The sequence below is a fragment of the Prionailurus viverrinus genome, chromosome C1 (genome assembly GCF_022837055.1).
Source record: "Prionailurus viverrinus isolate Anna chromosome C1, UM_Priviv_1.0, whole genome shotgun sequence".
In the NCBI taxonomy this organism is placed as follows: domain Eukaryota; kingdom Metazoa; phylum Chordata; class Mammalia; order Carnivora; family Felidae; genus Prionailurus; species Prionailurus viverrinus.
In genome coordinates, this window is record NC_062568.1 from 40168996 (window position 1) to 40192502 (window position 23507).

General features: G+C 39.1%; 3 protein-coding genes across 3 annotated transcripts in view; all 3 read right to left on the reverse strand.

Moving 5' to 3' along the window:
* Positions 1-3221, reverse strand: part of ANKAR (ankyrin and armadillo repeat containing) — a 76705-nt gene extending 73484 nt beyond the window's left edge. Inside the window, exon 1 of the mRNA XM_047870275.1 lies at positions 1370-3221. The gene's annotated coding sequence lies outside the window, so the exon portion shown is untranslated. The remainder of the gene's footprint in view (positions 1-1369) is intronic.
* A 1658-nt stretch (positions 3222-4879) lies between these two features.
* Positions 4880-10170, reverse strand: ASNSD1 (asparagine synthetase domain containing 1). The gene is made up of 3 exons (XM_047870277.1): positions 8680-10170; positions 7679-7860; positions 4880-5237 (listed from the first exon to the last, which is right to left on the reverse strand). Exons 1-3 carry the CDS (start codon positions 10168-10170, stop codon positions 4952-4954), a joined length of 1959 nt encoding a protein of 652 aa, XP_047726233.1. The 3' UTR covers positions 4880-4951.
* Positions 10046-14774, reverse strand: ASDURF (ASNSD1 upstream open reading frame). The gene is made up of 4 exons (XM_047870280.1): positions 14604-14774; positions 12399-12452; positions 11107-11182; positions 10046-10281 (listed from the first exon to the last, which is right to left on the reverse strand). The coding sequence occupies exons 1-4, from the start codon at positions 14691-14693 to the stop codon at positions 10211-10213; spliced, it is 291 nt and encodes a 96-aa protein (XP_047726236.1). The 5' UTR covers positions 14694-14774; the 3' UTR covers positions 10046-10210.
* Between the last annotated feature and the right edge of the window lie 8733 nt (positions 14775-23507).

The window sequence follows — 23507 nt, forward strand, 5'->3', positions numbered from 1 at the left end:
TGTTCCCTGTATTTACGAACTTGTGTGTGTGTGTGTGTGTGTGTGTGTGTTTTAATTCTACATATAAGTGAGATCATACAGTATTTGTCTTTCTGTCTTATTTCATTTAGCATAATGCCCTAAAAGTCCACCCATGTTGTTGCAAATAGCAATATTTCATTCTTTTTTATGGCTGAATATTCTGTTGTACACATTACCCACATTTTCTTTATCCATTCATCTACTGATGGACACTTACGTTGTCTCCATATCTGGACTGTTGTAAATAATGCTACAGTGAAGATGGGGGTGCATATATCATTTTGAGTTAGTGTTTTAATTTTCTGCAGTTAAATACCCAGAGGTGGAATTGCTGGGTCATATGGTAGTTCTATTACAATTTTCAATCTTAAGCTAATTGCACCATAAGAAAGTTGAAATTTGAGTTAAAATAAAATAATAAAACTTTTAACCTTGAGGCACCTGCGTGGCTCAGTTAAGCATCCTACTTTTGATTTCTGTTGAGGTCATGATCTCATGGTTTGGGAGATTGAGCCCCATGTAGGGCTCTGTGCTATCAGAGCAGAGCCTGCTTGGGATTTTCTCTCCATTATCTCTCTGCCCCTTCCCACACATTCTCTCTCTCTCAAAACAAATAAACATTAAAAGAAAATGCCTTTAACATTAATCACATTGTGCTTTTCAAAAGAAGTCAAAAGACACTAAGAAGTATGTCAAAAAGAAATGTTGATAGAGAAGCTACTGTTGCGTATCTATTCCTTTTTTGTTGGAGAAGGCTTTTTGTAGATTTGTTTTGTTTTCAGTTTTTTTTTAAAGCAAGAAAATAAAGACCTGCTTAAAAGAAAAGGAAAGACAAGAAGAGCCTGCTTAACTTTCTGCTTCTATGTAACTAAATGCCTTTCTGTTCCTGGAAAAATAATGATCATAAGCACTATTTTTTGAGCATCTACTATTTGTCCAGTTCTTTCTACATAGTATTTTATTTATTTCATTTAATTGGCCCTTCTTATATAGTGATTCTCAACATTTAGCCTGTATCGAAACCTCTAGGGCTTGTTAAAACAGGTTGTTGGAACTTGCTGTAGAATTTCTGATTCAGTCGGTTGGAGTGAGCCAGGGAATCTGCATTTTTGAAAGATTAGAGATGATGTCGATACTGCTAATTCGGGCAGGACACTTGGAGAACCCAGCTGTTTGAGATAGGCGTTGGTATCCCCACTAGGTAGACGCAGAAATGGAGACTAGGAAGTTTACAGAATGTGCCTATGGTTTCATACCTTCGGAATTAGAGCCAAGCCAGGTTTGTCCAAGACCTATGCCCACATGGACGCGAGAAAAAGGCAAGGACAAGGGAAGGGAAGAAACCTACTTTGAAATGATTGTTTTCTTGTCCAGGAGAGGGAGACTGCATCCACTCTGGTCCTTAGAATATTCCTGGAGGCCAGGGACGGTGGCCGTCTCGAATGGCTTCTCCCTGGGCCAGAATCCACCGTCCGGAGCCCCGCGTGGGCGAGAGCAGTGGGGAACCGCTGCGGGTGGGATCTGAAGGCACTCTCCCTGAAGAGACTCCCTGCGAAGGGCTGCTTGCCCAGCGCACTCTGTCGACCCTCCCGGGCGTCGTCTGCTTCTAGCGGGAGATCTGCGTGTGGAAGCCGGTAGTTCTGGCGCGAGGATAGCCCGGCCGCGCCGCAAGGGGGCGCCCGTGTCCGCCCGCGCGTAGGGCCTTCCCCCGCTGGGCGGTCACAGGGCACTCCTGAAATTTCCCGTACAGGTGTCCCGGCCCCTCCGTCCTTTAAAACTCAGTCCTGCTGCGTGTTCTGGACACCGTGCTTCCCCATTACTTTTCCCTTTCACAATTTGTCTCTATGAAAACACAAAACCAGAGTGGCAGAGATGAAGGCTCCAGGCCCCGAAGGAGTCCTGAGTTGGAATCCTACCTCCATCATCATTCTTTCAGTCAGCAAATATTTATGGAACGTTTATTATGAGCCAGGCACTGTGCCAGGAGTTGGAGACCGCTGGAGGGCAGGACAGACACAAAACCTCAAGGTGCTTCCAGTTACACAGATGATCATACAAGTATTTTGAAACAGGGTGATAATGTGAGATGTAATGATAGCACATGAAGGAAGGCTAACCAAAACCACCGGCTCAGAAGGGGTGCCCAGAGGAAGTGATATTTTAAGCTGAGCCTGGAAGATGAAAAAGAGCTATCCAAGTGGAGTTGGAGAAATAGCTTTCCAGATACGGGGCACAACAGGTGGTGAAGAATCCAGTTGAGAAGAAAGTTGAACTTTTTGAGAAACCAAACAAAACCTTGGTTAAAGAACTAGAGAGACGTGGGCACAAAACTGGCCATAGAGGCAGATGAGGGCCAGATCACCTGGGTCGCTGAGTTGATGATCCTGAGCTTCATTGTAAAAGTTTAGGCTGGGTTGGTGGCAGTAGATGCTAGGTACAGACTAGCTTGGTGGCAGTGGAGATGCAGCGCTCTGGATGGATTCGAGAAATAATGAAGTGACAACAGACTGAATGGGGGTTGAGTGTTCAAAAGAGAGTGGTTGTCCAGGTGGCACCCAAATTTGTCAGGAGAAATGGGAGATCAAGGCAAGATTAAGAGTTCAGCTGTGGACATACTGACCTTGATATATTTGTAAGAGAACCCAAGTAGAGATGCCATATGTGCTGTAGATATACAACTCGGGTTAGAATGGCAGCCTGCAGTAGATGCATACATTTGGGCAGTCTTACGGTGACAAAAGCCAAGGGGGTGGCTGAAATCATTGAGGGAAAGAACTGAGAAAAAAAGCTCAGAACCTAGGATGGGAGACCTGAGAAATTTAATATTTAAAGGTTGGGTGGAGAGGATGGAGTTACCAAAGAACACAGACAGCTGTCATGAAAACCAAGATTAGTCACAGAAGCCAAGAGAAGTGTTTTGTGAATAGGGGAATGCCCAACTTCATTGGCTGTTGCTGCTACCTCAAGGGGGATAACTTCAACTTTTCCACAGAGTTTGCCAACAAGGTGGTTTTATAACATTTGGGGGCAGAATTTCTTAGTCCAACCATGTCATTATTTCAGCTGCTATGGAGGTAGTATTAAAAATTTATGATTGGGGCACCTGGGTGGCGCAGTCGGTTAAGCGTCCGACTTCAGCCAGGTCACGATCTCGCGGTCCAGGAGTTCGAGCCCCGTGTCAGGCTCTGGGCTGATGGCTCGGAGCCTGGAGCCTGTTTCCGATTCTGTGTCTCCCTCTCTCTCTGCCCCTCCCCCGTTCATGCTCTGTCTCTCTCTGTCCCCCCCTCCCCCAAAAAATAAATAAATAAACGTTGAAAAAAAAAATTTATGATTGCTGTTCAGGGCAGGGGATGTGAAAAAAATCACTGCTTCTTTAAGAGATTTGCATGTTTGCACTTATGAACAATGTATGTAAATTCTTCTACTTAAAAGTTTTTTTGCTCAGGTACCTAGATGGTTTGTTCCAACTGTTTCAAATCTTGGGAAAAATTGTTTAAGGACTAACACAGATCCTCATCCCAGGTTTATGGAATTTAGTAGTAAGAAGGTTCTAAAAAGAAATCAGGCCCTCTGAGGAATAAACAAAACAAAACACCTACACACAAGTATTCTGCTGGAGATGACCTGGAAATTCCCTACAGATTCAACTGGATCAATACATGTAAAGGTCATAAAGTAGTGCCTGCTTACATAGTCATCACAATATAGATAGATGTTTTTAGTGTTGAACTATATTGTTACTATTAAAAATTGTTATTATATTCAAATCTAGGCCGCTAGGCAAACCTCTTAGTTTATCTACTTCTGATAAAGAGCAATGTCAGTTTGGTGCTCAGGACCACATAGATACTGGAAGTTGTCTGCCCTCAGGTAAAGGGATGAAAGCCATTAAAGTAGTATTTAAATATGGTTTAGACATTGCATTTACCAGGGGATAAATTCAGGGCATGTGAAAGTGTCTGACAGACTTCTGTTTGTCAGTATCCTGAAACTGCTTTCCCACTAAGATTAAAAGAATCGAAGTACTCTGAACAGATCCAGAAAGGGTGTCAGCACTAATTGGGGATAGATGCCAGTGACCTTGGTATGGTGGTCACAACTAATGTGGGCGGATGTAAGGCTGGAGTGGAGCTGAAAAGGTGGAGAGGGTGGAGTATGGATAGGAGGCAAGAGATGGTAAGCAGAGGAAAATATAGAACTAGGTATGTGCATTTTACATTGGTTAGACCAGACTCCTTTAAACATTGATAGGAAGGATCCTATAAAAGAGGGGCTGACGAGACAGGCAAGGGTTGGGATACAGAAAGCAGGTGGAGGCACAGCTTTTTGATGGGTGGATGGACACATTTCTTGTCCTGATGACTTTGATCTGTGAAAAGCTCAGGTCATGAGCTGAGAATGGGGCAAAGAGAGGAAGGCACAGATGTGCGGGACAGGAGAATGCTTAAAACAGTCACAAGTTCTGACTGAGAAAATGAGCTGCCTAAAGAGATGTAACAGAAGTACCAAGTATTGCTCAGGAGTGTGAATCTCAAGCAAATTGCTTAGCTTCTGTAAACCTGAGTTCTCTCTTCTGCCAAAGAAGGCCCTGTTTAAGCCAGGCCCCTGACGACAATGACAAATTGAGTTATTTCTGGGTGTAGCTACCATGACAAGAGTCAGTAAAAGCTGCCTTCTTTTGTTGCTGGTGGGACATTACCATGTAAGAGCTCAAAGCAATGTTGATATCACAGTTTAAAACATCCCAACTATTCTTTAAAGTATTCTCTTTTTCTCGTCAATTTGACTAACTTGGTTATATTAAGCTATATAGTTAAATATAAATTCATGTAATGAACCTTAAAACCATTACATTATATAATAATAAAGCAGCTGAGTGTTTTATTTTTACATAATCATCATTCAGTAAATGTTGTTACATTGTGAAATATTATGTTTTAATCTCCTTTTCAATAGAAAGGTTTTCTAAGGAAATGACCTGGAGCCTTTCACATTTATCAGATGCCTTTTCGTTATTCTTTTCCATTTTTGCAATTCTGGATCCAAACTGCATGGCCCGTTTCGGCAGAAGAGGAGAGGTTGTTAAGCCAAGTTCCACTGCTGCAAGACGCAAAATTAGTTTTTCACCAATTCCACGGGGCAAAGTCAAGTTTGCCTTCTCCCAAACTGGCAGGGAATTTAGAAAGGAGACGACATTTTCATCCAGGAAAGGAAATCTAAAATAAATAGATAAACATAACCACTACATAAAAAAACCCCAATTTGTTATGATTATTTCTTTTGCATTTTATTCAATGTTAAAATTTATAGCATCAAATTAATTTTTTATGGCACTATTTTTCTCAATTAAAAATATTCTGGTTATTTACACAATTTCACACCTAAAATTTAATCACACTGACAAATGTTTCATGTGACTAATTTTAATACATATACTACAAAATAAATTTTGCCTGAAAAAATAAATACATTAGGCCTATGGTAAGAAATAATCTCAAGTTGTTTCACAAGGAATCTTTAGCAGTGCCTTGAAAACAAGTATGGTCTTAGGTCAATTATTCCATCTGTGTTTGTTCTTTATAATATAAAAAGAGAATGAATATGAGATCAATATAGAAGCACTCTATAATCCTGAAATTGTGAAACGTTTACTTATGGTAAAATCTTACAGTGTCAAAATTATTTAATTACATTCAACCCATTTAAATGGTGACAAATCAGTATAACAGAATAAAGTATTAGATTTAAAAAACTAACTTTCTGCCCTTTGGCTTCCCTGATTTCCTAGAAAATTCTGTGTTGTTTTGTTTTGTTTGTTTACTTTTTTTTTCTAAAAAAATTTTTTTTAACATTTATTCATTTTTGAAAGACAGAGAAAGATAGACCATAAGTGGAAGAGGGGAACAGAGAGAGGGAGACACAGAATCTGAAGCAGGCCCCAGACTTTGAGCTGTCAGCACAGAGCCTGACACAGGGCTCGAACTCACGAACTGAGATCATGACCTGAGCTGAAGTCAGATGGTTAACCTACTGAGCCATCTAGGCATCCCTAAAATACTTTAATACTCTCCTGCCAATTCCTTAATATGCAATACTGTTACAGTAGTGTTTCTGTTTTATTAAATTTTATCCTAGCTCCAGTAGAGAGACTGGAAAAGGCATTCGTCACATGAAATATTTTATAAAAATGAATTAATCGCAAAAGCAATCTGTATATAGCATAATCTAATCAATTGATCGCTGAATTAACAGCATGCCAAATGCATAATAAATAATAAATAAATAAATAATAAATAAAAGTATAATAATTTAGTAATAAATTATTTATATCCACCCACTATCAGGGTATTTGTTAAATCACAATTCTCTATTAGCTGTTTAAACATTCCTCATATGCACTTTTACCTGAGGGTATCATATGGGGCCTTTAGAATTAACTGTTCTACTAAATAAAATAAATTCCCTTTTCTCTGACCTACCTGAAATAAAGGACTGAATATCGCTCTCTCTCGAATATACACACCCTTCAAAAGGAAAATATTTTTATAGTTTTTATACTGTGGAATATATTTAAATTATATAATATATATAAGAAACTGAAATAGAGGTAAGAAATGGTGAAGTGGTAGAGTAGGTGTATTATGATGTTCTCACAAAGCTGATTTGGACTCCCTGTTCTCGCATGCTGTACCCTTTTAATAAACTACCACTTAATAAATTAACCCACTTGAACAAACTTCTGCTTTTTTTTTTTTTAATTTTTTTTTTAACGTTTATTTATTTTTGAGACAGAGAGAGACAGAGCATGAACGGGGGAGGGGCAGAGAGAGAGGGAGACACAGAATCTGAAACAGGCTCCAGGCTCTGAGCAGTCAGCACAGAGCCTGAAGCGGGGCTCGAACTCACGGACCGAGAGATCGTGACCCGGGCCGAAGTCGGACGCTTAACCGACTGAGCCACCCAGGCGCCCCAAACTTCTGCTTTTTATAACTATATTTTTCTTTATCCTTAATAATTTAAAAAGTTATTCTCAAGCACTTGTTCACTACCACCATAAATATACTGTTAGGTAAAAATAAACCCCTGAATTTAAAAAAAAAGTATACATATGTAAATGCCTTGATCTCTTGGCAAGTTTTAGATAACCTGCAACATATGACCAAACTGAGTTCAAAACACACATAGCAGAGGGGAATCCAGTTCTGGAACCAGCATTTACATCAGCATGGATCGAGCATGCATATATGTCCCTAGAGACAAAGCTGGGTTCTCTAACACTGGAGGGCAAAATGTGGGGGTAGGGCCTATGCTCTTGCTGGGAGGAAAGTAAACATTTACAACAAAACCAAACCCATTAAATACTTTCTTTCAGCATTTCACTACCTCGGTCTTATAGTCTTTTTCGCTGTGGTACTAATAACAGTCATGCCAAGACATTCCTTACAGAATGAGCTCTGGACAACAAGTGCTCTTCTGGCTGCCCCGCCCACCCCACTCTCCCTCTGACTGACGGTGTTTGTAATATAAAGCCAACATATTATTGTTGCTACTGTTACTCATTTGAGTGGTCTCCAAAGAAAGGAACCTAAAATTCTCCATAGGCTAATGTTTTGTTTGTTTGTTTACAAAATTACCCACAACACTTAATCTGAATTACCTTGCTTCTTTTCCATGATCACCAATAACTCTGTCATCACGACCAAGATTTCTAGAGGAAATTCGACCCAGTTCCATCTCGATTTCCTTATTTAATCCTTCCATTCCATGGGTCTGAAAGCGGACACAGTGACGAGAATAACCTGCAAGTTGCTCATCAGCACCGATTCCAGTAAGAACCACCTGTAACAGTTTACAGAAATCCCTTTTTATGATATATGATAAAGACAAAAGCCAAGCTTAAAAAATTATAATCTCAAAAATAACATCTTCAGACAAAAAACACACGGCAAGTCATAAAGTAGTAAAAATATGCCCAATATTTAAAAAAGTCTTCTAGGGGCGCCTGGGTGGCTTGGTTGGTTAAGCATCCGACTTCGGCTCAGGTCATGATCTCACAGTCCGTGAGTTCGAGCCCCGCGTCGGGCTCTGTGCTGACAGCTCAGAGCCTGGAGCCTGTTTCAGATTCTGTGTCTCCCTCTCTCTCTGCTCCTCCCCTGTTCATGCTCTGTCTCTCTCTGTCTCAAAAATAAATAAACGTTAAAAAAAATTTTTTTTTAAAAATAAAAAAGTCTTCTATGTTGCATTGTAGATTAAATGCAATTAAAGCCATACAGAGAAAGACAGATACCATATGGTTTCACTCTTATGTGGATCTTAGAAACTTAACAGGAACCCATGGGGGAGGGGAAGGAAAAAAAAAAAAAAGAGGTTAGAGTGGGAGACAGCCAAAGCATAAAAACTGAGAACAAACTGAGGACAAACTGAGGGTTGATGGGGGGTGGGAGGGAGGGGAGGGTGGGTGACAGGAGGGCACCTTTTGGGATGAGCACTGGGTGTTGTATGGAAACCTATTTGACAATAAATTTCATATATTGAAAAAAAAAATAAAAAAATAAATGCAATTAAAATACGCTATGTTCTTGCAATCTAAATGCTAATAGCTTTAAAGGATAAAAATTAGGTCTCAGAAATTCTTCGAGTAGACATTCTGTGCCATACCTTTGCGCTGCTCTGATATGATTTTGCTTCGTCCTGGGTCACTAACCAACCAATTCCTCTAGAAGCAAACCAGACTGCACAGCCAATGCTATCGTCCAACACTGTATCCAAGGGCTGAACCAGGTGGCATATTCGAGTTCTTCTTAATTCTTGCAGTTCTTCCAGAGAAACATTAATTTCAACAAAATTCCAAGTCCGGGAAGGGTTAGCAGCCTGTAGTTCCTTCAGTCCCACTCTTCCTGAGATACGATCTGGTACACTGAATTGTTTATCAGAACTATCATCATTGTTACCAGCAGCAGCAGCAGCAGCAGCAGCAGCAGCAGCATTTTTAGAGGGTTCTTCAGAAGGCATTTCACAATGATTTTTCTGTTTTTTCCTCTTTTTGTTAAAACCAGTTAGTATGGTCTTTTCTTTAGTCATGAATGCCACATTAAGAAGGTCAATGGGTTCATCTAAAGGTACATGATGGTCAGCAAGGGCCGCAATAACCATGGAATCAATACCCCCAGAAAACAGGATTGCAACATTTGCTTTCCTATCACAACTTTTCAAAACCTCACTTTGTGTCAGGTTTTCACCCCTAGGTAAACATAAGACACGTCTCTTCACTGCGATACTCAGGACATCAATGAACTGCTGAACTACTTCCTTCATGTGTCCATCAGTAAGAAAGACCTGAAGCGTTTCCCTGGTAGGTGGGACACTAGCAATGTTACTGCAATAAATCTCAAATGGAGCTTGTGGCAACGTCATATTTAAAGGAACAACAGGTTCTTTAAGATAGAGTTTGGCTTCATTTGCTACCACTGATACAAATGTTGGCAAGTTTGCTGAAATTTGAGTCAGGCTATTAACACATTCTTTGGTAACATTCTCCCTAGAAATACATTTCCAAGGGTACAATTTTAAAACCACAGATTCGGAAATGGAAGGAGACTTGAGATCAATTCTAAAAATTCCAGATGCTGGAACTTCTTGCCACTGGTTGGCCACTCCAGATGTTTGGGCACCAACTGAAGAGAGGCAGAAACTCTTGCCCAAATTACTAAAATGCCAAAGCAAGCTACGGCGACCAAAAAAATCCCTACCAAACCATAAATGATGACTAGATGCTTGGTAATATATAAAAGACCAAGGACCCTGGACTTCTGAGAAGAGTGACAAAATATCAGATTCAGTCTTACAAGAGGAAAGATAATTAAACATTACTTGGGTATCATTTTCTTCAGCTTCAACCTTTATGCCACTAAAGACTTCTCCATTCCACAGGAACACATTGCCTCTTTCATCTTCCACAGGCTGGGCAGTCAAAACACCTCTTAAGTGAAGGACATGACCAGAAAATAAACACTGGTAGCTAACATCAGACTTTAACAACTGTTTACTACTGTTGGGTCCCCGTCGGTTAAGATTATACAGTAAATCCCCTTTCAAATCTTTGCTGAAATGCTCAACAGAAAAGCTTACAGAACAGCAAATGCCACACATTGTTATGTGAAATCAAGTTATTTCTTGATAAAATAAAATATTATTTCTTGATTTTGGTCTTCTCTGAGTTTTCTATTTCTTGGTATTCTTTTTTCAGTTCATCCAATATATCTGTGGGGGGAGGGGAGAAGATATGTCAAGTAAAATAAAAATTCTTGGACCTTCACCTAGTAATTCATAGAGCAACATAGGCTACTTACCAAGATCAAAGCACTTGAGTATATGCACTGTGTTAGTGTGAATAATCATTTACAACAGGCTTCTGATGACAATGTTTAACTTTTAGGAAAATAATTTCCATTTATTAAATGCTTACTTTGGCCTAGGCACTGGACTATGAACTTTATACATCCCTTCCTATTTATTTCTTTAATTAAAATTTTTTTTAACTTTTATTATTTATTTTTGAGAGACAGGAAGAGAGTGAGGGAGAGGGGCAGAGAGACAGAGAGACAGAGAGAGGGAGACAGAATCCAAAGCAGGCTCTAGGCTCCAAGATGTCAGCACAGAGCCCCACACAGGCTTGAACTCAGGGGCCATGAGATCATGATCTGAGGCACAGTTGGATGCTTAACCAAAATGAGTCACCCGGGTTCTCTTTTCCCTTTCTTGTTTAAATCCCACAAAACTTTTGAGTCCCAAAGTAATTCACTCAAAGTCATAAAAGGAGAAAGTTGTAGAAAATTTTCATACCTAGATCTATCTAAAATTCTACAGCACACATTAATAATTATAGCTTTCTAACACTCTTAGGCTAACTTGAAGAAAACTAAACCACAGCATTAATCTTACTTATATCTCTATCACCATCCAATCTTCAGATATAGATTTAAACATTCAGATAGACAATATAATTTAGGCACTACTATTATTTTCTACAGAAAGCCTAGAAAAGACTTTCCATGCATTTCTATATAATATACCAAATAAACTTACTTTTGCTTTCAGAAAGCATTTCTGTTCGGTCTGCAAGAAAGAATATGTTGCTGTTCTGTTGCTGCCTATATACTTTCTGCAAAACATAATTTAGGCTAATATTATGATTTGATCTAAAAAGTGTTATGTCGAAACTCTGAACCCTTTTAGTATATATTCCTGAACTTCAGTAACGTATATTCAGAACAATACCTTAGTAAATTACAGGTAAACAAAAGTCACCCATTATTCTACCATCTAGAAATTGCTACCATTAATACTGAAGTGAAATGTTTTTTCTGTATATACCATATCAGTTTTCTTGAACACAAAAGTCTCTTATTATAAATACAGATTTATTACTTGCTTTTATCAAGGAACAACATATTGGGAACAGTTTCTGTTATCAATAAACATTCTTTTACAACATTATTGTATGGGTATAACATTACAGTTTATTTGGTTAAGTCTTCATGTTTTCAACATTTAAGGTATAACCAACTTTAGAAATCAAAGTTGTAATGAATTTCTTTGTAACTAAATCTTTGTATAATCCCATGATTCATAAGTATCAATTCCTATAAGGGGAACTACTGGGTCAAAATGCTACATAGTTTTAAGGCTTTGATATACTCTGCCAACTTGCCCTCTAGAAAGTTTGTATCAGTTGTGACTTAAGTTCTAAAATTCCTTTAAGTGACAGTATCAGAAAGGGCTAACCAATCTGTCAGTATCAAATATTTTAAAGGGCTCAAAATAATTTCTTCCTGAACTTTAAAATGTAATTTTTGACAGTGTTACTACACATAAAGCAGTAGCTTGCTTGTTTATAGATACATTAATGGAATTGTCATTAAATAACCATGTTAAATATTTGGCAGATTTGTGTAAAAAATGTGAGGAAGAGAGAAGCAATTTATCCTTTTTGTTTTTCAACAACTATCCACATTCACTTAAAGGCATAGTGTCCTTAATATATTTTAAGGTTATTTATTTCAAAAGAAAACACCAAATTCAAGTATAAAATAAATACCATTAGTGATTACATTGTATAATTAGTACCTTTTAGTTCAAAGGTTATGTGAATTGTATATGATGGGAATAAAATATTATCAACTATAATTAACATATAAGTATGTATGTGTATAAAATCTTGGACACTTTTCACTTTTGCAATGTAACTAAAAAGAATGCTGACGTCTTGCAAATTTTAATGTAAATATAAATCTTAGATATAATTCCTGTAACTTTAGTATATAGTTAATATAATCAAACTCTCCCACATACAATTCAGAATTACTCTAATAACTCACCCTGTTCTTCTTCAGGTTAGAAAGTTCATCCACAACAATTTTTTGTTCTTTAATCTATTGAAATAAAAGAAAAACTTCTTAAATCAGAGGCTATCAAGTATGTTCAATTGAGGGCCTTTTAAAATTGGAGATGGGATATGGGATTATAATTTACTGACTATCCAGATGGGCAGTCTGTGAACATACAGATTCTTTCCAACAGCAGTGTGTGAGGGTGCGCCTGGGGGGAAGTTGAAAAAGGAAACAGTGATTATACTTGATAGGTGTCAGAAAGCCCACTGAACCTAGACAGAGGGTTTAGTGTTGGTAACCAGCATTCATGCAAGGACCAGAGTTACTAAACTAAGTTTACACCTTTTATTTAAAATAGACAATAAGCACCAAGAGTATTTTTAATGACTTCTTTTAGGTTATGTTTTATTTTTATTATTATTATTTTTTACAAATAGCAAATGTCATAAGGAATAGGGTACTTTTCTTCCCTCTCAAATATCAATGGTTTCCATGATTCATGTATAAATAGTGCAGCCACACATGCAGAACAAACAAGTAGTACTAAATGACCTACCTGGGGCTGTTAAGGTGTTATCACTTTCCATCTTGGCTTTATTCCTCTTTACATTTCAAAGACTAGCACAGTGCTGGCACTGCTGAACTAGACCTCACTTTTTATTAGTAGGCTAGGGCGCAACTAAGTGGAAGTGAATTTCTAACTCTTTTCAGCAAGGGCAGTTATACTGTGAACATGACTGATTACATTGTGTTATCAGTGCCTCTAAAAGCAGGTTTTATAAACTCTGTCCTGCCTCACACACCTCACAGATCTGTCACACGTCAGCATAAATGGCTTGCTATGGTAGTAATTGGAGTAGGTTGTATGTGGTTTGAAAATTCACTCCCTACTATGTGGCAATGAGAAAGAATGAAATATGGCCCTTTGTAGCAACATGGATGGAACTGGAGAGTGTTATGCTAAGTGAAATAAGCCATACAGAGAAAGACAGATACCATATGTTTTCACTCTTATGTGGATCCTGAGAAACTTAACAGGAACCCATGGGGGAGGGGAAGAAAAAAAAAATAAAGAGAGGTTAGAGTGGGAGAGAGCCAAAGCATAAGAGACTCTTAAAAACTGAGAACTGAGGGTTGATGGGGGGTGGGAGGGAGGGGGGGGGGTAGGTGATAGGCACTGAAGAGGGCATCTTTTGGGATGAGCACTGGGTGTTGTATGGAAACCAATTTGACAATAAATTTCATATATTTAAAAAAAAAGAAAAGAAAATTCACTCCCTATGGGTGTGTACTCTTCTGTTTCTCCAGTCAGTGTACTAACTGGCTAGATTTGAGTTGAATTCCAAGACCAAATTTGTATAACCTTCAGACTTACGTTTGAACAGTGCTTCCCCATTCATTTTAGGAATGGCAGGTGTACATTATACATTTCATTTTACTTCAAACAAGGAAACGGATATGGAGAGATGAGTGACTTGCCTGAGATGTTACTGTTAGTTTAGGACAAAACTAAAGTAAAATCTAGGACATCTAATACCTGAATGGCTATAACCATTCCCATCTCCAGTATATTTTTGTTTATGGCAGTTAAGATTTACATTGCTTAGCCCTCCCCCCACCCCCCCAGCCCCGACCTTTTTGGGTAGAACAGTGACCATCAGATACACGTTTCAGGATCATTGCTCTAGCTACAGTAGAGAACAGATAGGAAGAAGGTAAGGATGGATGCGGAGAGAGTGGTTAGGAAACCTATGGAAGATTCCCGATGGTGGATGAAGATGGCTCGTTTAGGATGGTGAGCGTACACTGTGATGAAGGGATCTATTTGAAATGAACTTCAGAAGTAGAACTGGTAGGTGATGGGCGTCAAGAATGGCTTCCAGGTTATTGGCATGGACAACTGAATGGACAGTGGTGACATTTTCTGAGATGGGAAATACTGTAGCATCCGGATCTGGGGTGGGCCGTATTTCTAATGGTTTACAAAGAGTAGAGAGAAAAGACCTCAACCAAGCCTCTGTCCCACTGCCAAATGGGTCTACTCTTAGGGCAAATTTCACGATCTCCCTTTAACTGTGGCTGCCAAGTGCTAAGACTCAGGGCAAAGTCGAGGGCGGGCCATGTGGCGCGGTGGATCTTCTTTGGAGTCAAGCAGAGCCCAGTCCGAAGCTTCGCGACTCGTCCTACACTCACCTTGCTGCTAAGATCCTCCTTGTGCGGGGTCGAGTTATCTGCAGAGGACAGCGCAGCGCCGTCCTCGGGTTGAGACCCACGGCTGGGCATCTCCACAGAGCGCGGTGAACTCAGGATACGGCACCCCACTAGCTCCCACTACCCAACAGGCTCCAATTCAGCGCATGCGCGCTCCCAGCGGCCCCCACCCCCTTCCTTTCACTTTCCCATCAGTCTTACCGATAGCGGCTGCGCATTTGCTAGAGCGCCTGCGCAAACCCGCTCTGTCTTGGGAGCAGTTGTGCGCGTGCGCACAGTTGCTTAGGACGTTCGTGAAATGTGAGTGGTATCTGAACGGTCCCCTAGCGGATCTGACGTGGAAAAGCTCCTGTGGTCACCACACGAGCTGGAATCCAGTGGATTGTGAGTTATATGCGCCCCCCAGTGGTAAATATAAAGAAGAGCGGTAAAAATACCACTTCCTATTTATTATCTAGGCAAAGAAGGATATGAAACTAGGCATAGATTTAATAGATAACATTTTTGGCAACGGAACCCTACAGACTTGGTAAAATTTTTGCTAACTACTTATTAGGGTTAAAAGATAAATATAGGATGCCTAGTTAAATATAAATTTCTGATAAATGAATAAATTTTTAGTATAAGTATGCTGCATGCAATATTTACGGTATCTCCTATGAGAAAAATTATCCAAACGTTGTAAACAGGCAAGAGATTAAGAGGTGTTCTTTAATATCTTTTCTGAACGTTATTTTCTATTGACTGGGCTATTTTACAATTATGCAGGAGCAGAGGTTAACTTGTCAATTTTGTGGCAGAGATGCAAATAATTTCTATCTGGCGGACCAGATAATGCCACAGGTTGTGATTGATTGTTCTGTAAGAAATTAATCAGTTTTACATCTAACTCTGCAGTTAATAATGATTTATTTATTAATATATGCCTAATTTTTAATAAACTCTGTTGTTTTGACATCTGTTCCTTCATTAATTGGATTGAATAAAATGAATAAAATTGAGTAATATGACATATGTTCATATTATACTTGCATGAGAGACATGATTTTGTATATTTGAAAATTATACTTCAACATAGGAACTCTCAAGCTTCCATGGAGATGCCAACTGATGTGTACTCAACTGAGGGAGTGAAATTGTATGGCTAAGGAAGTGCACCTCAGAGTTATTTAGGCCCAGGCGTATCTTTTATTGGCTCTTAGAGTAAATTCAAAGTGGTTATAGAACTAAGTTAACTGTCTACTTTTACTTTTTACTGATTTTTAAAAATTTGTTTTTGTTTCTAATTAATGCATGTCTGATAAGTTATTATACATTGGTAGCAGCAGTGATTGGGAATTTGATTTTATGGTATAAACATTTGAAGGTACCTGTTGCATGATGGAGATGTAGTCTCTATTAGAAGAGAGATGAAAGAGAATCCAGTTTTATGGTCTTTTTGTCTTTTGTGAGCTCAAATTAATTAAGAACTTTGTGCCCACTGGGAAATAGAACTGCTTTTTGAGATCTGGGCTGGTGAAGGTTTGTATTTCTGTTTTGCTTTCAACCTGGGATTGAGATGTAAAACTGAAGCTATAAGCTTTCTATGTGTACATGTGTCTATATTTCAGAATAGCCTTTCTATGTTGCTGAGTGTAAAATGTTTTCATACTTCTGGAGAGTATTAATAAATTCCTTTATAATGTCTCTTATATTAAAGAAATTCTGGTTCCATACAAATTTTAGGACTGTTTGTTCTAGCTCTATGAAAAATGCTGGTGGTATTTTGATACAGATTGCATTAAATGTGTAGATTGCTTTGAGTAGTATAGACATTTTAACACTATTTGTTCTTCCAATCCATGGGCATGGAATGTTTTTCCATTTTTTTGTGTCTTCTTCAATTTCTTTCCTAAGTGTTCTATAGTTTACAAGGTACAGAATGTTTACCTCTTAAGTTAGGTTTATTCCTAGGTATTTTATAGTTTTTGGTACAATTGTAAATCTTAGGGATTTTGGTGTGATTTCTCTTTCTGCTCCTTCATTATTGGTGTATATAGAAATGCAATATATTTCTGTAATTGATTTTGCATCCTGTGACTTTGCTGAATTTGTGTATCAGTTTTAGCAACTTTTTGGTGGAATCTCAGTCAATAGCCAAAGCAATCTTGAAAAAGCAAAGCAAAGCTGGAGACATCAAATTTCAGACTTCAAGCTACATTATAAAGCTATAGTTATCAAGATGGTATGGTACTGGCACAAAAACAGACACATAGATCAATGGAACAGGCTAGAAAACCAAGAAATGGACCCACAACTATATGGTCAACTAATCTTCGACAAAGCAGGAAAAGAATATCCAGTGGAAAAAATACAGTCTCTTCAACAAATGGTGTTGGGAAAACTAGACAGCTACATGCAAAAGAATGAAGCTGGATTACTTTCATATACCATACACAAAAATGAATTCAAAATAGGTGAAAGACCTAAATGTGAGACAGGAAACCATCAAAATCCTAGAGGAGAACACAGGCAGCAACCTCTTTGACCTTGGCTGTAGCGACTTCTTATTACACATGTTTCTGGAGGCAAGGAAAACAAAGCAAAAATGAACTATTAGGACCTTATTAAGATAAAAAATTTTGCACAGCAAAGGAAACAGTCAACAAAACTAAAAGGCAGCCTACAGAATGGGAGAAGATACTTGCAAATGATATAGCTGATAAAGGGTTAGTATCCAAAATCTATAAAGAACTTATCAAACTCAACACCCAAAAAACAAATAATTCAGTTAAGAAATGAGTGGAAGGCATGAACACTTTTCCAAAGAAGACATCCAAATGGCTAACAGACACATGAAAAGATGGTCAACATAATTCATCATCAGTGAAATACAAATCAAAACCAGGAGGAGACAGCACCTCACACCTGTCAAAACGGCTAAAATTAACAACATGGGAAACAACAGATGTTGGTGAGGATGTGGAGAAAGGAGAACCCTCTTGCATTGTTGGTGGGAACAGAAACTGGTGCAGCCACTCTGGAAAACAGTATGGAGGTTCCTCAAAAAGTGAAAAATAGAACTACCCTATGATTCAGCAATTTCACTACTACGTATTTACCCAAAGGATACAAAAATTTCGATTTGAAGAGGCACATGCACCCTGATATTTATAACAGCATTATTAACAATGGCCACATTATGGAAAGAGCCTAAATGGCCATTGACTAATGAATTCATAAAGGAGATATGGTACACACACACACACACACACACACACACACACACACACTGGAATATTACTCAGCTATCAAAAAGAATGAAATCTTGCCATTTGCAATGACATGGATGGAGGTAGGGTGTATTATGCTACGTGAAATAAGTCAGTCAGAGAAGTATAAATACCATATGATTTCACTCGTATGTGGAATTTAAGAAATGAAACAGATTAACATAGGGGAAGGGGAAAAAAGTTTTGAGGGCATATTCACAAGATAATAGTTTTTAAAATTTTTTAATGTTTGCTTGTTTTTGAGAGAAAGAGACAGAGCATGAGCAGGGGAGGATCAGAGAGAGAGGGAGACACAGAATAAGAAGCAAGCTCCAGGTTCTGAGCTGTCAGCACAGAGCCTGATGTGGGGCTCAAACCCGTGGACCATAAGATCATGACCTGAGCCAAAGTCGGACACTTAACCAACTGAACCACCCAGGTGCTCCAGATAATAGTTTTTAAAATTTTTATTACCAAATATTATATTAATTAAAAACTGAAATTTGGCATTCTTTTAACTCACCTCCTGGCTGGTTCTCCAACACTTTTAGGGTTTAATACAGCCGAGATGGTGGGAACCTGGGAACACACCTTTCCTGACACATGGGATGTGATTTTAATTTGTGCTTGCAGGAAAAAGTGAAGCTTTTCTATAATGCTAGAAACCAAGTTCTCAGTATATTGGTCTTCTTTGTACTCCACCTTCTATGGCAGTGGCTGGCAGAGTAGAAGTTCTGGTTCAGGTTTGAGTTTACTCTTTGACTCAATTATTTCCATACTGAGTAGTCAGAAATACTGCTGATTGGTCTACAGCTGCTCACTCCCTTTTGGTGGTGGATTGTTGCTTATGGCTCTGCCTGGTTTGGATATTTCTGTTGTTTTGGTTTCGTTGTTGTTGTGTGTGTTCTATTCCTGGGGGCCACTTAAGATGACCTACTACTAAACAAAGTGGTGATAGTTCTATTAGTATGGTGCTGAACTGCTTTCAAAGTTCTTTCACATTTTATCTTATTTTTTCATGTATATCCAGTCGTGTCTATTTCCCCCCCTCAGCTGCTATAATTACTGCATTGCTTAAAATCACACTTTGGGGTTACCTGGTATCATTTGTCTTGCCTGACTGGTTCAGGACTATCTGTATCTCACCATACAACCAGCAAGGCTGTTCTTCCTTCATTTAAGTCCATTGCTGTCATGTATCTACTTAGCAAGATAATTTCATGTTTATTAATGCTATTCTCTTCCTCTGATGCTACATTCTTAATATATTTTATTCCATTTAACAATACATAGTTCACTGTTGACTATTTTATGAAAGTGAGGTGTATTATTACCTTGTCTTCCAAGGTTTTGAATGAATAGTGCCCCCAACCACTGTTTTTCTTTGCTTTCTTGGTATATTATAACACACATTTCTAGCCACATAAGTCTCCTTTCTGTCTCTCCACAATGAGGTGTGGAATAGTGCTGGTGGTGGGTGCCCTTCTAACTATACAAAGTCACCTCAAAATTTTGTTCATATTGCATACAGATATCTCAGTCCTTTCCCTAGATTTACTGAAACAAATCTTTAGGAATGGGATATGGTTGTCTGCTGCATAACATAGTGTTTACCATTTACCCTATAACCCAAAGGGCTGAGCTTGAATTTAGGCTTATATTTATTAGATGTGTGACTTTGGGTAAATAAGTCATTAACCCTTCAAGCCTCAGTTTCCTAATCTGTAGAATGGGAATAATAATAATGCCTAACTCAAAGGGTTGTTATGAGGATTGAATGAGTTAATGTTTGTCAGGTGTTTAAAACAGTTTAAGACACATAGTAAGCACTATTTAAGTGTGTGTTAAAAGGGTAAGTTAGAAGCTCCCCCAGATGAATGCCTGGGTGGATCAGTTGGTTGAGTGTCTGACTCTTGATTTTGGCTCAGGTCATGATCCCAGGGCCGGGGGATCAAGATTCTCTCTTTCTCTCCCTCTGCCCCTCTCCACTGCTCACATACACTCTCTCCCCCCACCCCCCCTTCTCAAAAAATAAAAAACAGTAAAAAGAGAAGTTTCCCTAGATGAATTTGACACAAGCGAGATCAAGATTCTCTCTCTCTGGGGCTCCTGGGTGGCTCAGTCAGTTAAGTGGCCGACTTCAGCTCAGGTCATGATCTCATGGTTCATGGGTTCCAGCCCCGCGTCGGGCTCTGTGCTGACAGCTCAGAGCCTAGAGCCTGCTTTGGATTCTGTGTCCCCCCCTCTCTCTGCCCCTCCCCTGCTCGTGCTCTGTCTCTCTGTCTCTAAAAAATGAATAAAACTGTTAAAAAATTTTTAAAAAAGATTCTCTCTCTCCCTTTGCCTCTCTCCACTCCTCACATGCACCCTCTCCCAAAAACTAAAAAATAATAAAAAGAGAAGTTCCCCAAAATGAATTTGACACAAGCAAGATTTATGAACCAATGGATTGGAAAGAACCAGGTTCCAAAATGCTTGGCCTGTTTCTTATTGAAAATAGGTCCTATCTTCTACTTCCAGTGATTCTCAACAGGGCTAAGGCTGGAGGCATTTTTGGTTGTCACAATAAATAGATAGTTCTGTTCACTTTGCTGGGGTAGGGCTACTGGATGCCAATTGAAAGGTGACACATCGAGCCACAGACTTATAAGAAGCCTAGATCAGCCACCTAGAGGGTGGTCTCAGCAGCAGACAGAACTGGAAATTGCATGGAGTGGGATTTGGACCAGGCTCTAGAGTCAAATAACAAGGAGGTAAAATCAAAGAAGAGGTTATACTGTAATCTAAGTAGGTGTGTTGCATCAGGAATTCTGTCAGAAGGTGACGAGGCCTGAGATCTTGGACTAGTGTTTATAAGCAGGGCTCTGGTATCTGGAAGGGGGACTCCTGGGTCTTATCATACAGGCACTGGAGGGGGCGGGGAGGAGGCAGTGTCTTAGCTTAGTTGAAAAGCATACCAGGCTGATCTCGGTCACTTAAGGGAAATGGCTGAGTCTCCCAAGCACTGTGCTGAAGATGAGTAAACCCTTTCTACCAGAGATAAGATTGGTTCTGCAGTTTACTTTCAGCTATGGAATGTGGAGATCGGGCACCCTTGGTTCCTACAGCCAACATCACTTTGGGGATCTTGTGTAGGGCAGGGACTGGAGTAAGACAAATGAGACACATAGGTGCAGATTTTAAGGATGCACACACTCTCAGGGGCTGCAATGAGCACCTCTTTAGATTTTCCACTCTAGGTATCTCATACACCTCACTCTGGTCTCGGCCCTGCTCTTGTATTAACTGGATCTGAACACTTCATTATTGGTGATACTATCTTACAATCTAGGTAGGGGTCAGTGTGGCTTGTGAATGACACCAGTAAAAAATGCTTCTTATACTGCCCATGCATCTTTACTTGTCTGACAGTTAAGAAAGAGGTTGATTAAAATTATCTTAGCTTTTTCCATGACTTCTGTCACATGTTCACATGTTCTCAAAGACTAAGGATATGCTTGGGGCACCTGGGTGGCCCAGTCAGTTGAGCATCTGACTTCAGCTCAGCTCATGATCTCAAAGCTCATGAGTTCAATCCACATGTTGGGCTCTGTGCTGACAGCTCAGAGCCTGGGGTCTGCTTCGGATTCTGTGTTTTCCTCTCTCTCTGCCCCTCCCCTGCTTGTGCTCTCTCTCTCTCTCTCTCTCTCTCTCTCTCAGAAATAAACATTAAAACATTTTTAGGAAAGACTAAGGATGTGCTTAAAAAGTTCTGTTCCACATTAATGAAGAAGCAAAGTTAAACATAACCATCTCTGTGAGCTAGACTACAGTGAATGGTAGTCAATGAAATAAAGTTATGAAATGCTTAATATCTAAAGAGTCTCAAAGTGATTAGGCATTTATTGTTACCAAATTTGCATTTAGGTGCTTCTAAAACATGCAGAAATGTGTCCATCTGACACATCAACAGGAACAAATAAAATCTAAATGATGTATTAGTGAAGCACATTTGTAGAGAATGCCTTCTTTATAATGCAGAGCTCTTCATAGCTGGGTATTTTTATCCTAGTTCTGACTATTAGCTATAATAAGGTTTTACAAAGCTGTACTAAAAATTTATTTATGGTAACAATGTAACTCTACCTTGGTGTTTTTTTTCTTTCTTTGTGAAGCAACTACCAGGAAAATTCTATTTGTATTATCATAGTTAAACAAGCAAACAAGTTAGTTCAAGGTAGTTCAATTTACAAGTTAGCTTGTAGGTTCTGTTGTTTTAGTATTAAAAGCGCTGCTATGCTGTGGTTATTGGCTTGCCCTAGGAAAACAAAACAAAACAACACATGGATATGTGTCCATAGCTCCCAATGGTTTATAGTGGAAGTGGAGTACACAAGGCTGAGATTAAATTCCGGATGACTAAAGCCTTACTGCTGATGCTGCTGTCATCATAGGTATGGCTGCCACTGCAGTCCAGCCTGGTGGTTTAGGCCTCTTGAAAGAAGGGGTAGGGGCACCTGGGTGGCGAAGTTGAGTGTTCGCCTTTGGCTCGGGTCATGATCTTGTGGTTTGTGAGTTCAAGCCCCACGTTAGGCTCACTGCTGTCAGCCTGTCAACGCAGAGCCCGCTTCAGATCCTCTGTCCCCCTCTCTCTGCCCCTCTCCCACTTGCGCTTTCCCCAAAATAAGTAATAATAAAAAGAGAAGGGGCAGAGGATGGCTTTTGCAGAAGAATATATATAGGGTACAGGGAAAGAGGGAGGAGGCGAAAGAGTATGAAGTCAGGCAGTTAGAACTTGGGAGACTGTGTTGTTCAAATAACTGAAATTATGATCATACCACTGGTACTAATATTTGAACTAATTGTAATTTTACTTACAGTCATGTAGATGAAGATAAAATATAAGTAGGTGGGGTTCTCCATGAATATAAGCCCGTAACTGGGCTTTTTTTCTATAAGGCACATGGTTTAATTAAAATGTTTAGTTCAACTAAAGAAATTTTTATCTCGGCATTTTCTGTTTGTTTGCTTTTTGTTTACTTTCTTTTTTATGTAATTTCAAGTTTTTATTTAAATTTCACTTAGTAAACATATAAGGTAATATTAGTTTCAGGAGTAGAATTTAGTGGTTCATCACTTAACATGTAACACTCAGTGCTCATCACAACTAGTGCCCTCCTTTATATCTGTCACCCATTTAATCCAACCCCCCACCCACTCTCCTGTCCAGCAACCCTTAGTTTGTTCTCTATAGTTAAGAGTCTGTTTTATGGTTGCCTTTCTCTTTCTCTGACCGCCCCCCCCCCCATATTCACCTGTTTCATTTCTTAAATTCCACATGAGTGAAATCATATGCTATTTGTCTTTCTCTGACTGACTTGTTTGGCTTAGCATAATACACTCTAGCTCTAGCTCCATCCACTTTGTTACAAATGGCAAGATTTCATTCTTTTTGATAGCTAATATTACATATATATGCATATATGCACACATACCACGTCTTCTTTCTCCATTCATCAGTCAATGGATACTTGGGCTCTTTGCATAGTTTGGCTGTTGTCGTTAATGCCGCTATAAACATCGGGGTGCATGTACCCCTTTGAATTTGTATTTTTGTATCCCTTGGGTAAATACCTAGTAGTGCAATTGCTGGATT

Excerpts from the sequence above, each read along its gene's own strand:
- ASNSD1 (XM_047870277.1), bottom strand. The coding sequence starts at position 10,170 with ATGTGTGGCATTTGCTGTTCTGTAAGCTTTTCTGTTGAGCATTTCAGC. Across the intron at positions 7,861-8,679 it reads CATATCAGAGCAGCGCAAAG|GTGGTTCTTACTGGAATCGG; the intron begins GTATGGCACAGA and ends AAACTGTTACAG. Across the intron at positions 5,238-7,678 it reads GATCATGGAAAAGAAGCAAG|ATTTCCTTTCCTGGATGAAA; the intron begins GTAATTCAGATT and ends TATTTATTTTAG.
- ASDURF (XM_047870280.1), bottom strand. The coding sequence starts at position 14,693 with ATGCCCAGCCGTGGGTCTCAACCCGAGGACGGCGCTGCGCTGTCCTCT. Across the intron at positions 11,183-12,398 it reads CTAACCTGAAGAAGAACAGG|AAAGTATATAGGCAGCAACA; the intron begins GTGAGTTATTAG and ends TATGTTTTGCAG. Across the intron at positions 10,282-11,106 it reads AATGCTTTCTGAAAGCAAAA|ATATATTGGATGAACTGAAA; the intron begins GTAAGTTTATTT and ends CTCCCCCCACAG.